The sequence below is a fragment of the Protopterus annectens genome, chromosome 10.part0 (assembly GCF_019279795.1).
Source record: "Protopterus annectens isolate FY-2018-M chromosome 10.part0, PAN1.0, whole genome shotgun sequence".
Taxonomy (NCBI): domain Eukaryota; kingdom Metazoa; phylum Chordata; order Ceratodontiformes; family Protopteridae; genus Protopterus; species Protopterus annectens.
In genome coordinates this window covers 1,555,123,684-1,555,140,828 of record NC_056744.1, presented here as the reverse complement: position 1 = coordinate 1,555,140,828, position 17,145 = coordinate 1,555,123,684, and the positions used below count along the sequence as shown (strand labels likewise).

Below are 17,145 nucleotides of genomic sequence, written 5' to 3'. Positions count from 1 at the left end.
GACATGTTGTGTCATAGCATGACTATGTCAGTGACATGTCTATGATCTTGCTGCAGTGTGTCTTAGCATGACTGATTATGTCAGTGACATGTCTATGATCTTGCTGCAGTGTGTCATAGCATGACTGATTATGTCAGTGACATGTCTATGATCTTGCTGCAGTGTGTCATAGCATGACTGATTATGTCAGTGACATGTCTATGATCTTGCTGCAGTATGTCTTAGCATGACTGATTATGTCAGTGACATGTCTATGATCTTGCTGCAGTGTGTCTTAGCATGACTGATTATGCCAGTGACATGTCTATGATCTTGCTGCAGTGTGTCTTAGCATGACTGATGATGTCAGTGACATGTCTATGATCTTGCTGCAGTGTGTCTTAGCATGACTGATTATGTCAGTGACATGTCTATGATCTTGCTGCAGTGTGTCTTAGCATGACTGATTATGTCAGTGACGTGTCTATGATCTTGCTGCAGTGTGTCATAGCATGACTGATTATGTCAGTGACGTGTCTATGATCTTGCTGCAGTGTGTCATAGCATGACTGATTATGTCAGTGACGTGTCTATGATCTTGCTGCAGTGTGTCATAGCATGACTGATTATGTCAGTGACGTGTCTATGATCTTGCTGCAGTGTGTCTTAGCATGACTGATTATGTCAGTGACGTGTCTATGATCTTGCTGCAGTGTGTCATAGCATGACTGATTATGTCAGTGACATGTCTATGATCTTGCTGCAGTGTGTCATAGCATGACTGATTATGTCAGTGACATGTCTATGATCTTGCTGCAGTGTGTCATAGCATGACTGATTATGTCAGTGACATGTCTATGATCTTGCTGCAGTGTGTCATAGCATGACTGATTATGTCAGTGACATGTCTATGATCTTGCTGCAGTGTGTCATAGCATGACTGATTATGTCAGTGACATGTTGTGTCATAGCATGACTATGTCAGTGACATGTCTATGATCTTGCTGCAGTGTGTCTTAGCATGACTGATTATGTCAGTGACATGTCTATGATCTTGCTGCAGTGTGTCATAGCATGACTGATTATGTCAGTGACATGTCTATGATCTTGCTGCAGTGTGTCATAGCATGACTGATTATGTCAGTGACATGTCTATGATCTTGCTGCAGTGTGTCTTAGCATGACTGATTATGTCAGTGACATGTCTATGATCTTGCTGCAGTGTGTCTTAGCATGACTGATTATGTCAGTGACATGTCTATGATCTTGCTGCAGTGTGTCTTAGCATGACTGATTATGTCAGTGACATGTCTATGATCTTGCTGCAGTGTGTCTTAGCATGACTGATTATGTCAGTGACATGTCTATGATCTTGCTGCAGTGTGTCTTAGCATGACTGATTATGTCAGTGACATGTCTATGATCTTGCTGCAGTGTGTCTTAGCATGACTGATTATGTCAGTGACATGTCTATGATCTTGCTGCAGTGTGTCTTAGCATGACTGATTATGTCAGTGATGTGTCTATGATCTTGCTGCAGTGTGTCTTAGCATGACTGATTATGTCAGTGACGTGTCTATGATCTTGCTGCAGTGTGTCATAGCATGACTGATTATGTCAGTGACGTGTCTATGATCTTGCTGCAGTGTGTCATAGCATGACTGATTATGTCAGTGACGTGTCTATGATCTTGCTGCAGTGTGTCATAGCATGACTGATTATGTCAGTGACGTGTCTATGATCTTGCTGCAGTGTGTCTTAGCATGACTGATTATGTCAGTGACGTGTCTATGATCTTGCTGCAGTGTGTCATAGCATGACTGATTATGTCAGTGACATGTCTATGATCTTGCTGCAGTGTGTCATAGCATGACTGATTATGTCAGTGACGTGTCTATGATCTTGCTGCAGTGTGTCATAGCATGACTGATTATGTCAGTGACATGTCTATGATCTTGCTGCAGTGTGTCATAGCATGACTGATTATGTCAGTGACGTGTCTATGATCTTGCTGCAGTGTGTCATAGCATGACTGATTATGTCAGTGACGTGTCTATGATCTTGCTGCAGTGTGTCTTAGCATGACTGATTATGTCAGTGACGTGTCTATGATCTTGCTGCAGTGTGTCTTAGCATGACTGATTATGTCAGTGACGTGTCTATGATCTTGCTGCAGTGTGTCTTAGCATGACTGATTATGTCAGTGACGTGTCTATGATCTTGCTGCAGTGTGTCTTAGCATGACTGATTATGTCAGTGACGTGTCTATGATCTTGCTGCAGTGTGTCTTAGCATGACTGATTATGTCAGTGACGTGTCTATGATCTTGCTGCAGTGTGTCTTAGCATGACTGATTATGTCAGTGACATGTCTATGATCTTGCTGCAGTGTGTCATAGCATGACTGATTATGTCAGTGACATGTCTATGATCTTGCTGCAGTGTGTCTTAGCATGACTGATTATGTCAGTGACATGTCTATGATCTTGCTGCAGTGTGTCATAGCATGACTGATTATGTCAGTGACATGTCTATGATCTTGCTGCAGTGTGTCTTAGCATGACTGATTATGTCAGGACATGTCTATGATCTTGCTGCAGTGTGTCATAGCATGACTGATTATGTCAGTGACATGTCTATGATCTTGCTGCAGTGTGTCTTAGCATGACTGATTATGTCAGTGACATGTCTATGATCTTGCTGCAGTGTGTCTTAGCATGATTGATTATGTCAGTGACATGTCTATGATCTTGCTGCAGTGTGTGATTGTGCTTACCCACAACACTGATGTCATGGTGTGGTGCCTACCATATCTACACCTGTAGAGACTGATCAGTAGCCCCTCTCTGCAAAAAGCATCAACCATGGGTCCTGAGTGCCTAAAGAAGGATTTAATTCTACACATGGCTTAAGTTATCCAGCATCATTCTGTGGACATAATGACACCTTGTGAAAGCTATGCAGTCCAGATGACAGTGGCTTACATGCCAGCTGTAGAAACATAGGTAACAAACCATTTACAGTAGTAGAATAGCTGGAACATTTTGTGTACATATACATGCAGTTTATCTGGTACACATAGACTGAAACACTCTCTGCAGGGCCAAGCCTCTCATTTATGTATGAGGTATATGCATAGGAGTTGTATAGTTTACACATGGTGGGATAATTTGTTGCTCACAATTCCATATGGAGTATGCAGAGCACATAGGTAAACCATACTTTGGATGAGATGTTAAACTAAGGTCCCATCTGCCTGAGCTGATGTTAACTCAGGTGAATGTAAGAAAACCCATGGCACTTATCAAAAAAGAGAAGGAGAGCTATATTAACATTTACCTTTATTTTATATCACATAAAAAGGAAAATCAGTTATATAGACACTCATTTTTTTTTATATTCATACTTAAAATTATTTACAAGTTATCAACAGAAAGCACTTAACTAAACACCTCTATTTTAACACTTCATCCTCTTCCATTTTCTTATTATATAACAATTTTTCTACATCTTTTTCACATAGCAACCATATTGTCAGAAACAATATTTTATCCCATTTAACACTTTCACATTTCTTTACTTTATCATACTTTCCATGTAATATCATATATTGCATTTCTTTACTTTATCATACTTTCCATGTAATATCATATTTCGCATTTCTTTACTTTATCATACTTTCCATGTAATATCATATTTCGCATTTCTTTACTTTATCATACTTTCCATGTAATATCATATTCCGCATTTCTTTACTTTATCATACTTTCCATGTAATATCATATTTAAACTCTTAAACCCATTCCCATCTATATTCATTTTTAAACCCTCACAAAATTCTTTATTCTTTTTACAATCCAAAAAATAATGTTTTGTTGTTTCTTATTCACCACAGTCAAAACATTTTCTTGCTTCCGTCACATTATATTTTATATTCCCTTTCTTGGTAACATGTCCAATATAATTCTCCACAAAAAATTGCTGCTTCATAAAAGTTTTCAGACCTTCTTCTTCTGTCCTTCATTGCCGTTTGCATAATCGTTTACTTTTTCCATGTGTATAACCCCATGTTTTAAATCATATTATACCATTATTTTCTTTTCCCATTGACTTCACTTAATTTTAAATTCCATAATTTCATTTTTGTCATATTCCTTTTCTTCCATCTTGTCCCTTTTTTCTTTTCAGATCTTAGTTTTTTCTTCCCATATAGTTTTATATTTTCATATAGCATCTCACCTATAATTTATTTTTCCTTTCCTTACCATTCTTATTACCCAAATTAACTGCATAGATGCTGAGTGCAGCACTGGATTGTTTTAAGTTCAGACTACCTTCTTCTTTTTATTATAAATTATCCCTCTTTTCACTGCGTTCAACCTTGAGCCCAAAATAAACTAAAAATGTCTAATGACTCTTTTTTACATCTAAGTGGGAAACGTGTGTGTGTGTGTGTGTGTGTGTGTGTGTGTATATATATATATATATATATATATATATATAGCGTTTATATCACATCATGGAATATATGAATATCGAATGCAAACATGAGTAAATATTCAACTACTCGAAAATGGTATTGTGGGGGGGCTGCGTCCCCCACACCTGGCACTAAATATATATTCCTACTCCAAGATCGCACTACAGTGAGGAAAGGGCAAAAATCCCGATCTTCACTGTACCGCAAAAAAAAAAAATTCATAAACTTCGAGTACATGAATATTTGCTCATGTGAGCGTTCGCTATTTACGTATTCGGCAATGTGATATAGACTATATATATATATATATATATATATATATATATATATATATATATATATATATATATATATATATATATGGGTCTATATTAGAACACCAAATGCTGAAAATATTGAAGAAACAGAAAAACGATTTTTTTTTCCTAGGGAAAGAATTTGGTTGTCTATTTCTGTTGCTTCCATATTTTCAGCGCTGTGGTGTAAAGTTACGGGTCGAGTTCAGGTAAGTGTGCGATTGTGTGGACGTGAGGGTTAGATGAGTTAGGGTTAGGGCGCAGGTCAGGTAAGTGTGCATTTGTGTGGATGTGAAGGTTAGGGGGGTTAGGTGAGTTAGGGTTAGGGCGTGGGTGAGGTTACTGTGTGATAGTGACGGACCTTAGGGTTAGGGTTTCGGTTAAGGTAAGTGGATAGTTAGTGGTGCATGTATAGTTTAGTGTAGGGTAAGGTGTAAGAATTTAGGTGTATGTGTATGGATTGTTGTTTGTTTGGTGTGCTTGTGTTGTGTGTATGTGTTTTGGAACAGCAAATTTGCTGTTCTGTATGTTCGATGTTTAAAATTTTCGATTAATAGGATTCGATATTAGAACACTCGAAATTTTGAAAGTTCGGTGTTCTAATATAGACCCTATATATATATATATATATATATATATATATATATATATATGTATATGGGTCTACTGCTTCACATCGAAAATACACTTCTTCAGAATAGAGCAGTAGACCCTACACTTCAGTGAAAGTCCACTTAAACGAAAATGCACTTTTGCTGAAGTCTAGTTTCCTGGGCTACCCAAAAAAAAAAAAAAAACGCTAAAACATGTTTCACTACTTCGAACAAGTGGACTTGGTGAAGTGGAGTTTGAAGTAGTGAAACTTTGAACATATTGACGGATCCCATATATATATATATATATATATATATATATATATATATATATATATATATATGAGTCTACGTTGAATGATCGAAATTACAAAACTTCGAACTCATATGGTCGGGATCATATGATTGAAGTTTTATAATTTCGAACATTAAAAAAAGAAAAAAAACAAAAACAAATTAAAACACATATATGCAGGTGGGGGCAAGCCCCCTTGCACCCCCCATACCCCCCCACTATTAAAATATACCAACTCCGGGATCGCACTAAAAAACTTAGATCATATGGTCTCAGCCACATGAAATTCAAAGTTCTAAACTTTGATCACTTAAATAGGATCCATATATATATATATATATTTCTAATAGATAAGTTTTCATTATATGTTGTTTTCTGCATTGATAAGTAAAACCTTTTTACCAAGCTATCAATTTTTTTATATGTTCCAGTGTCTCCATCCATTGACTTATTACATTTTCATATTCAATAAATGTCACTCCCAAGATCTTTACGTCCTTTCATGTGAGATATATTGCATTTATTTTTTTATCTCACCAAATCCCTTACACTTTATTTTGTTTAACTGCAGGCCAACTTTTCAACAGCTTTTTGACCAGTATTACAGCATCATTTATCCATCCCTTGTTTTTTATTGTTAGAACTAAATTACCTGTTTATGCCATACATATTGGTAATGTAACATTTCCTTCCCTCTCACATCTTGCCTCTCTCATTTCATGCATGCATGTCTTTACTACTGAATTCATTACTAATACAAATAAGCACATACTCATCAGGCATCCCTGTTTTAGTCCTCCCTTAATACTTATTTTTCCCATCCATTCATAAATCATAACTCGCACACATGAATTTTTTATAAGATTTCTTTATTATGTTAACATTTTTATCCTATGTCATATGCTTCTAAACTCTGACACATTGCTTCATAGTTCAAATACTTTAGCTATGCCACATCCTCAGTCTTACTTCTTTATTTCCTTTCAGTATAATCTCTACTATTTCTTTCACTATAATTTACATTTCTTTCACCTCTCTTCCTTTTAAACCATAAATCCTACTACCTCATCCATTACTTTCTCCTTCTTTTTTGTAATATTCTCTAATGTTATGAGCCTCCATTTTTTATATCATTTATTTCATCCTTTTCCCATATAAATCGTGTCACTCTGCCACATGTCTTCTTCCATTATACCTTCCTTTATCCATTCATTTAGTACTTGTAAAAAATCTTTCTTTTGTCTTTATTCATTTCTGTATAATACTTATAATTTATACCATCTAATCCTGGTGCTGATTTTTATCTTCTTTTATCACCTTCTTTGCCTCTGCTATTATATCATTTTCTAAACAAAATCCTTACTTTTTTTAAATATTTTTTGACTCTTCATTCTTCTTGCCCATCCATTTTCTCTGTTTCATACATTTTGTTTCTACAAAACTTTCTACCACTTCCGTATTATCTTCTTGTTTGTATTTTATATTTTCTTTGCTATCTAAGTCAGCATCCATCCTTCTTTCTCTCGTTTTAACTTATTTTCCTAAATAAGAGGAATCTCCTCTTTCTTTTCTTTCAGAAAGAAATTTTTGCCTATATAACGTAATTTTCACCTTTTCTCTATTCTTTTTATACATTTGTTATTCTATTCCCCTTATTTCATTGCTTCTTTTTTATCTTTTTCTCATAATTCTGTAAAACTTCTTTATATTTATTCTTATTTCTTTTTTATTATTCTTTTCACTTCTAAATATATGTTTATACTTTTGCATATATGCTATCCACCACTGTGTCCAATGATTATAAAATGGTCTCATTCTGATATGATCTTTCCATAATTTATCATTTCTTCCTCCTTTATCTTTATCATTTTTCCGTCCTTTATTATTTCACTGTATTCCCTTATTCTAGTCCATACTGCTCTATGATCTGTATACTCTGTCATCTGTCCCCATTGTTATTTCTTTCATGTCTTTAGAATAATTATATAATCAACTTCAGTCTTAAAAATTCCCCTTTTATATGTCCATCCTCTATTCTTTCCTACTTTTAAATCTCCTCATATTTTATTAACTCTCTTAACATCTTAATATCCTATATCCAGTGGTTGTTTGTGTTACTTGTGACAACCCACCACTGGACCAGTAATCAAGGAGCTTCAATCCTCACCACTGGCACCAGTGGGGGACATACATTGGGAAGGTGCCAAGTACACATACAGTATTTCCAGCTGTAGCTCTCTGCATCAAATGCAATTGCCCTTGAGGGCACACAGAGACCACAGTCAGTCTGGGGCTGGTTTCTTCCTCTTTCTCTAATAAGACTCCCCACTGGCACAGCTATAGAATTGAGAACTCAGCTGAGTGGCCAAGCCAAGATGTCCAGCACCCTCTCTGTCAAACCAATGCTTTGTATCCCTACCCAAGTAGCTGACACACACTCTGAGGTTTGATTTACACACACCTGGTTACGGCTGGCACAGGTTTACTAGCTATGTCCCCTTTTACCCAGACTATAAGGTAGTTATCACTGCCACCAGCCAACTCCTTATCAGCTACTTTAAGGCCCTCAACAAAGGGCATCCAATCTTACTGTGTAATATTAATATTAATATAAATGGTAGTTTGACCAAGAGCAAGGCTATTAGGAGTGGCCCACACAATGTCACCAAATAAATATGCAAGTATTCTCAAAACTTAAAAATCTCTAGACAGATCAGCCACAATGAAGGGTTTAAATATATTTAATAATAAATAATAAAAGAACAAGAAACTATTCAGTATATAACCACAGTGATATCAGAGTTCAAAATCACAGGAAATATTTAAACAACATTGCATGACAGTCTCAGATAAATAAAAAAAATATCTAAACTAAGCTTTTCTATATTCTTGACTTAATCTAAGATATTTATATTATTCCCTAGAAACTTGCTTACAGAGCAAGGCAGATGTGCGGTGAATGGTTCCTGTTGTTGTCAGATCCAAGACAGAATACAGAATGCACTCTCTCACCAAGAAACTCCTCAAATTAATATCTCAAATATTACTGCTGGGACAGCTTGCAGAATTAAATAATTTCTTGTCATCTGACTCTATCCCAGGTGAAACCCCCACTGTTGGAAGCTTGGCAGTATTTAGCATCTACCTGTGAAAATACATAGACCTGAGATCTTTGGCAGATGCTGGAAGTCATAAAACAAGCGCATTCTTTCACATTTCAAAACTAGTAATTAGTTCACTCTGAAGGCAATACAGAAAGCTTTTAAGCACAGACTCTGTTTCTAGCTGCATTGAAAACTGAAAGATACCATATTTTATTACGTAGCCATAAAATAATTTAATTTCAGCTATTTTTCTGAGGTTAACCTTCTGTATTCCAGTTTCCACTGCTAAAATATATACATTTAAACAGTTACAATAGTGCATCTACATTTCCGTTCTGTTCCAGTAGGGCACACAGTGGTTACATTTAAAACAATACTTTGGAAAAACCTTTTCAACACACACTTCTGTACCAGCAGTTTGATATACACATGACATACAGTTCTAATACATTTGTAACACAAGTATCTTATATAAATCGTGTTGATATTCGTAAATGATGTATAATTATTTACAAAATTCCAGATAGCTGTGCTGGCAGTATCCCCCTTTGTCACATTACCAAGCTCTCATTTTCTTCTTCCTGTAACACTCTCTTCACCATGTCACACCATCTAGCCTCTTTTGTTTTGTTTGACTCTGCCTAGTTCATCAAATTTATCAGTACTTGTGTCTCCTGTCCTCCATTCCAAGCTATGTAGCAGTTATTTCATCTCCTTCTTCCTTCAGTAGGTTTCCTCCAGCTCTTCTCTCCAATTCTGTTTCACTCTCCGCCATCATTTGATTCCTGGAACTGCATTAGCAGCCCTCCAGTGCCACCTAGCATCCCCAGAAAGTGCTTCACTTCCTCTCCTCCAAAGAGAAAATTAAGTTCCCTAGTCCCTGGCCAAATTTCCCCTAATCAGTATGAATACAACTTTGGGTGTCTCCTGAAAAGAGGCACTAGCCTAGTGGGACTAACCCATTCAATAAAAAGTAAAAAACAAGGGATATATCCCACGATGTACATCTGTGGTAAGGTACATATAGTGGACAGGTTTGCAATCAAAGACTTTGAGGTACACACATTCTTATTATTACTGCTAGGTAGAAGGCATACCTGAACATACTGGAACACCCATTACATCTTAGTAATGGGCTTAACTGCTTTAGCTTTAGGAAGACATCTTAAAGGTGAGTGCATATCACAGCTTGCCACAAATTGATAGCATATCCAGTCTATACCTACCTCCATTATACAAAAAAAATATATAAGCAAGCCTAAATCTGTATCACTAGCCACCAACAAGCTACCAACTAATTTCTTAAAAATTGCCGTTAAAGCAATAGCTTTCCTAATATCTATTCTCATCTATCTGGAAGAAGTCCTTTATTATACCACTGCACAAAGGAGGTCTATCCACAGAACTGAAAAATTACAGACCTAATACATTATTATCTCCTCTGGCTAAAATTTTAGAAAAAAAAATGAATTCATGCCCAGCTTCTGCAATACCTCAGCACAAACAATCGCTTATCAAAAACTCAAAATGGCTTTCACCCCCACAGCAGTACCAGCACTGCTAACTTTTATTAACATCATAAACTCCCACAGAAACAACGGCAAAGTAATTTCAACTGTGCTGCTAGCTCTCTCAAAAGTATTTGACACAGTATCCCATCAACATCCCCTCACCGAAGTCTCCACCCTTGGCCTGTCTCCACCCTTCCTCTCACGGTTCCAAAACTATCTATCTGATAGGCAGCAAGCTGCCAAATGGCAACAAACTGTATCTTCCTTTCAATTAGTCATAGAAAGCATACCACAGGAATCCATTCTAGGTCCACTAGTATTCAATATCTTTATAACCAAACTACGTACAGCCACACACCATGCAAACATTATTCAAAATGTTCATGACTCAGCATTTATCTCTTCAGCCCCATCAATCCATGAACTCCAGCAAGTCACTCAAAAATCCTTCTCTGCAGTAGAAGATTGGCTAAAAAAATCAAACTTACTTCCCAATCCCAGCAAAATAAAACATGCTATTTACTCAAAAAACAATATCTCAATCAAAACTATCCTTTTTATATAACATCCTCCAACAACACAATAATTGAAGCTGTAACCCAGGCAATGGAGTCATAATCAACAATAACCTCAAATTCTGCAAGTAATCAAGAAAACCCACCAAAAATTAGGCTCCCTGTTTAGTGTCAAACAATGCTTCACAGACTCTAATAGAAAAAAATTAATACTAACCTACCTACTTATATCATTACTATACACCTCCCCAATATTTACCAACTTAAACACCACATACTTAACCAAACATTCATAATGTTACAGCAAAATTGCTAAATTTGCAACTAAACTTCCATATACTGCCCACCCCCACTGCCTAGTTCTAGTCACTAACATGGTTGAAGCTATCAAATCATCTAGTCTACATACAACTCCAGACCACCCATAAATTTATATACTTGCCAAATAATTGTCCAGAATTAAAAGGCATAATCTAACCCTACTATCCTAACACATTTCCTCTCCAGAGAAAAATTTCTTCTATCTACAATAGGGTCGTCATAACTCAGTTGGTAATTCACTGTATTCACAAGGTATCTCAAAAATCTGAAACAACATCCCAAAGTAGATAAAAGTAGTCAAAAACTACCCCAGATTTAAAAAATGCTAAACCAGCACCTAATTTAAGCACAGCCATGCTCATGTATTTATTAAGCTAAACTGCTTCTTCCTAATCCTCCTCACAACCTCTAATAGTACCCAGTGCCTTCCTAGAAATTTTCTCCCACTATGCCAGCCTCTAATGAAGCTATGCTTTCTAACTTGTAACATCAGCTTTCTTCTACTACTAACATTCTTTAAATACTATTCTATAATACATCTCAATTCAAGTAACATACTGTTTACCCTGCCAAATATAACATAACATATCATATTATATCTACTAGCAGCATAATGTCTCATCTCTCTTTCTCTTGTTCAGTGTAATGTTGCAAATGTATTAAATTTTACAAATGAGTGTATAGTTTCCATTATCACTATACAAAGAATTGTACATTATAATGGAAACTGTATAAACATTGTACTGGAGCTTTTCTCCCCGGGCCTCCACTTAAAAATGACACTTGCCAAGTTGGACTTTACTGGTCAACAAAGACAAATAAATAAATAAACCTGCAGATCATTTTCATTCCAGGTTGACTTACTTCAATAGTATGTGCTAGATAGCATTCAAAATGGTGCATTACCTCAGTAGTATTGCTAGATTGTTCATAGGTTCATAGGTGCCTTTACAAGCCTAGCCATAGGATTACTCTGGCATCATGCCACCTGACCTTAGTTCCCAGTGCCTCTGTTGAGTAGAGCCACTGGAGTTATCCCCAGAGTGAATTTTCTGTTTCCCATCCACTCATCAAGATTTCTCTTGAAGAGAGTCAGTGAGGTGCTTTGCTTGACATGTATGGGAAGTCTATTCCATATCATGGGCAGTCTCTGGGTTATGAACCTGTCCCTCCAGTACGTTCTGTTGATTGTGGTAATGAGGTTGAGGTCTCTGGACTGTGTGATGTGGAGGGATTGGAATTTCTTTAGATGTAGCATTTTTAACAGACTTGGGTCAGACATGGCTTTGTAAGTCAAGCAGAGATCGTCTCTAAGTATGCGATATGAGACAGAGAACAGTTGGAGTTTTTTGAGTCTGTCCATATAGTGGGTTGGTGGGGGCTGTACTCCAGGCACAAAATGTTAAGGGGTGTTATTGGAAAATGCCAATCAACTGGTAATACAATATCAATATTAATTTCTGTACCAGCATATCTGAATGCCCTCACAGAAATTAATTTGGTCAGCATTGCAGTTCAGAAGCACTTTGCTGCTTTAAGTGCAGAAGTTCTTTTATTTTTTGTCTTCAACTTGGAGGTGAGGGGTGTAGAAATGGGACCTGGTGGGTTTCTGATCTTTAACAGTGCCAGACGGACTTGTTTTTATTTTTTTTTGCCCTTCAATGTTCAGTTGAGGGGTGCCAGATTGGGAAAAGGCTCTGGGTGTTAGATAAGCCAATTATGGCTTTGCTCGCACATAACTTCTATAATTTTATAGCAGAATGTTTACTATATCAGCAAATGAGTTCAGAACTGCCTAATTACACTTTCATGTAATATGCTTAAATAGTTCATAACTGATGTAGGTACGTGCAGATTTTCTGACAATGTGTCAGTGTCATACAATGGGATGCACTACTTGTGATTCATAAATCATGCTCTTTATGTAACAACTTAGCTGCCATTTTGTACAGCCACATGGCATTAGCTACTTCTGTTACTGCCTAGCAGACACCACCTGTCTGGACTAAAATTTTGTCAAAAGTCACACTGTATAGCTATTGAGATGTTATGAAGGGCAATTCCAAAGTTGGCTGCTTGCAATGACCTGGCTGAAGTTTTGACCAGGGTCTCAGGCATTAGCAGGACAAGCATCAGCAAAATTATCTGCAATGCCACCACCCTGATGATCACCATCAGTGGGAAGCAAATATTAGGCAACAATACCCTGAATGGTATTGCAAGTGTCTTTTCTTGTACTTTTTTATCTGAATTTTTGCCATGTTCTGTTAAGATGTGCTCTTGATATTTACATGTCTGTCTGTCAATTATCATTGCTATTTATGGTGCGGTACTCTGAGGGACTATTATATGTGGATTTGGTGGTCATAAGAAGAAATACCAATGTCATGTGCATGTGCTCCTGTCACCTGCAGGTCAGACTGTGATATGATTAATTTCTTTAGTACTGTAATTGATGGGGGCTCATATGTGTGGAGATGGTGGTGATGGACATTGAACTGCTCTGTCAGCATGTTTTGTGCAGTATCACTCTCTAGGGCTGTATACCTGTAGACAGGGTATATACCTGGTTGCATGTAGTAGACTGAGGCATGCAGCTTGGGCAGTAGGCTCAGGTGCTTCCAAACCCCTCTTCTTAATAGAGCACACAGCCCCTTTAATTTGTATTTCAGTGTAAGAATGAGGAACTGGGTAGTAGTGATCATACTTGGTATATGACCTCCTATTGCATAATTCTCTCCTGCTGCTGATTTATGGAAGCATAAACAGCATTTAAACTGTGTAAGTATGCTATGCCAATACACAGTGAAATTAAAATCATATTTAAATGACCTCCATAAACAATTTATTCTTGACTAACTCTGTTACATTCCAGTGTGTGATTGTGTGGGGGTGCATACCATAATAATTCTGTGCAGGCAGGTAGCCTTGAATAGTGGGAGATTGCAAGGGTAGGGGATGTCTGTGGTCAGTGACAATTGATATGTATATATATATATATATATATATATATATATATATATATATATATATATAGATCTAGTACATTTGATCGAATGATCAAACGTCCGAATCCATAACCACCGAACACACTTTAACGAAAGGGCTTTCATCGAAAAAGTGCTTTCGTTAAAGCATGTGAATAAAAAAAAAATAACATTACATTAACATTTCTGCAGGGGGGCTTTTCCCCCTGCACCCCCATGTGAGGGGCTGTGCCCCCCCCCCACAACCTACTTTAATATTCTCCCTCTGAGACCGCACTACAGTGAGGAAAAGGGAATTTTCCCTTATCCAAGGGGCATACTTATGCGAAAGTGCTTCTTTGGTGAAAAGCAATTTTGCATAAGTATGCTCACCCTGAATGGATTAGGACGTTTGATCTGTCGATCAGACATCATATATATATATATATATATATATATATATATATATATATATATATATATATATATATGTACACATACACATGTATAGGAATCAGGTGGAGGTCTGTCTGAACAGTTAGCAACATCATCATTCATATAAGGATGGTAGGACCATGGACCAAGTCTATTACTCACACCTAAACAATACATACTGATGACCTTTTTTTTTATATGGGAGGGGAGGGACCCTAGATAATAAGCATAGTAATTATGTATTCTTGTGGAGCAGGACAGAGAAACTCTAAACAATGAGTTCTATATTATATTGCATTGTATTAGAGATGGGGACCATAAATATGAGCATTCCTGCATATTACATTGTACAAGCAGTACATTTCACTACTGCTTCCAAACTGCTGTATACCCTTACCATTGCTTTGCATTTCTTTCAGAGAGGCCATTTAATGCAGAGCAGAGATTACACTGAGATCATCAGGGTGGGTATAATTTATATGGAACAAAGTCAGCCAGCATGGCATCATTGTATCTGCACTGAATCTCAAGTCATATTGGGTAGGTGGTTGCACAGTATGCGCAGATTTGTTTACTGATAAAAGTAACACAGTCATTCTGGGTATAGATAACTGATTTGCTACAGCCTGGTACAATGTTATTGAAAGTCCTTTTGCTCCCATCTGTTGTGTATGGCCAAATACCCTGTAATCCCTAAACTGCTATTTTCATATTATATATAACTGAAAAATATTTTTACAGGAACAAAATGCATCTGCTAAATCTAGAATAGCAATGTGCCTGCAATAAAATATACCCAAACAGAAATAACTGTGGTTGCACAGACATGTTTTAATAGTTTTGGTTAACATCTCTAGTCCCTTTCCATTTCTAATAATCTATTTTTGATTCAAACATTTAAGGGTGCATAATATAAAACACATAAAATGTAAAGCATGAATTCTGAGAAATGGGTGTTTGCTCTTAAATACTGCCCTCCCAAGTTAATTGGCAACCACCTTGAAGTGATTAGAAAGTGATCACTTTAATACAAATGAGTGCAGCACAGAAGTTGATTTCTTGTTTGTGTATCTGCTGGATAATAGGTGAGGTTAATATTTCTTTGTTTCCTGCAATGGCATCTAACAAGTTTGTTGGAGATTATACTGAAGAGCTAACATGCCCTGTTTGTTTGGAGATGTTTCAAAATCCTGTAATTCTAGAGTGTGGCCACAATTACTGCCAGATTTGTATCGAACAGGCCTGGAAAAATAAATCAAGTCTGACTTGCCCAGAATGTCGAAAGTGGTTTCCAGTCAAGAAGTATACTGCCAACCGTCTGCTGGATGCTATGGTACAGAAAGCTCAAAAGCTGTGTCTGGAGCAAGGGATGACCACATTCTGTAAAGAGCACAAGGAAAAACTGACAATGTTTTGTAAGGATGATGAGTTACTAGTCTGTTCCTCCTGTAAGCACTCTCTACCTCATTTTGGCCACCTTTTTATGCCACTCTCAGAAGCTGCAGAGGTGTACAAGGTATGTACTTTCTAGAAAATTAACCTTAGTTTCTAAGCAGTACCATGTTACAATTTCAGGAAAGTGCTTTGTTTCAGATCCAGATGCCTAGAGATGGTAACACAAAATTCTAACATTACTTTCCCTTTTATACTTTATTTTTTTTTGAGTCCTCTAGATATGTAACCACCCTACACACATGGACTCACAAAAAATATACATATACCCAAGCAACAAAATGGAGGTACTAAGCTTGATATGGATCAAAATAGTCTGCATGGTGAGGGATGATATGAAATGAATTCTCTCCCTGTGCACATGCACACATGGTCCCCATTATTGGTCCCCATTATCTTTTTAATGTGGAAGGAATTTTTTATTAAAAAAAAAAAATGAAAACTGAGCATGAACCACATATAAATTTGCTTAATAGTTAGCAATTTAATGGCTTCAATGGTATTTTTATCATCTAATCTCGAAGAACAGAAAACCAACCAACATATAATGAGGCCAGTGCCTTTAAAGTTAGACGAAACTCTACTGCTTGTTGGAAAGTTTTAAATGAGCACAAATCTCTTGCAACAAGGAAAGAAATAGTTGTAAGCCTTTGGTCTGGGCCATTGCTGTCTACTGATGAATATAGTGTTTCTTGAACTGGGGACTTTGGCTTTGAAATTTAAAAGTAAACTATGGAACATGTAAACCTTGTGTGTAGTCTTAACTAACTTAAAAATTGCCATGCCACTTTTTAACATCTGTATAAAATAATGGACATTAATGCTATTGCATGTGTATGAGTGTGGAGGGTGCACTTGAGGCTTATGATGTGGTACTGAACAACCTGAACTTTGGAACAAGCTAAAAAATACTTAGTGTGCCTTTTTTGCTGATACTGCCGTGTACTTTTCTAATGAGTATGAATAAAATCTAACCTAATTAGCCTAGAACTAAAGCAAACTTTTAGTAGTAAACATAAAACTTTAACTGGCCTTCACAGTATAACGGGAAAGGGTACTGTTGTGTGTGTTTGTACAAGAAAAAAATGGAAGGAAAACTTGACAAATGCTCACGGAGCAAGATTTTGCCATTTCCAGTTTATAATCATAAACTGCTCAGGGAGACCTCTTTTAAATGATAAGTCATGATTGAATGCAGA

General features: G+C 36.7%; 1 protein-coding gene across 1 annotated transcript in view; it reads left to right on the top strand.

The window, feature by feature from the left end:
• Positions 1-15,528: 15,528 nt before the first annotated feature.
• The window catches only part of LOC122812855 (nuclear factor 7, ovary-like), an 88,343-nt gene continuing 86,726 nt past the window's right edge, over positions 15,529-17,145 (top strand). Inside the window, exon 1 of the mRNA XM_044084896.1 lies at positions 15,529-16,010. Coding sequence (XP_043940831.1) covers positions 15,609-16,010 — 402 coding nt within the window. The 5' untranslated portion in view covers positions 15,529-15,608. The remainder of the gene's footprint in view (positions 16,011-17,145) is intronic.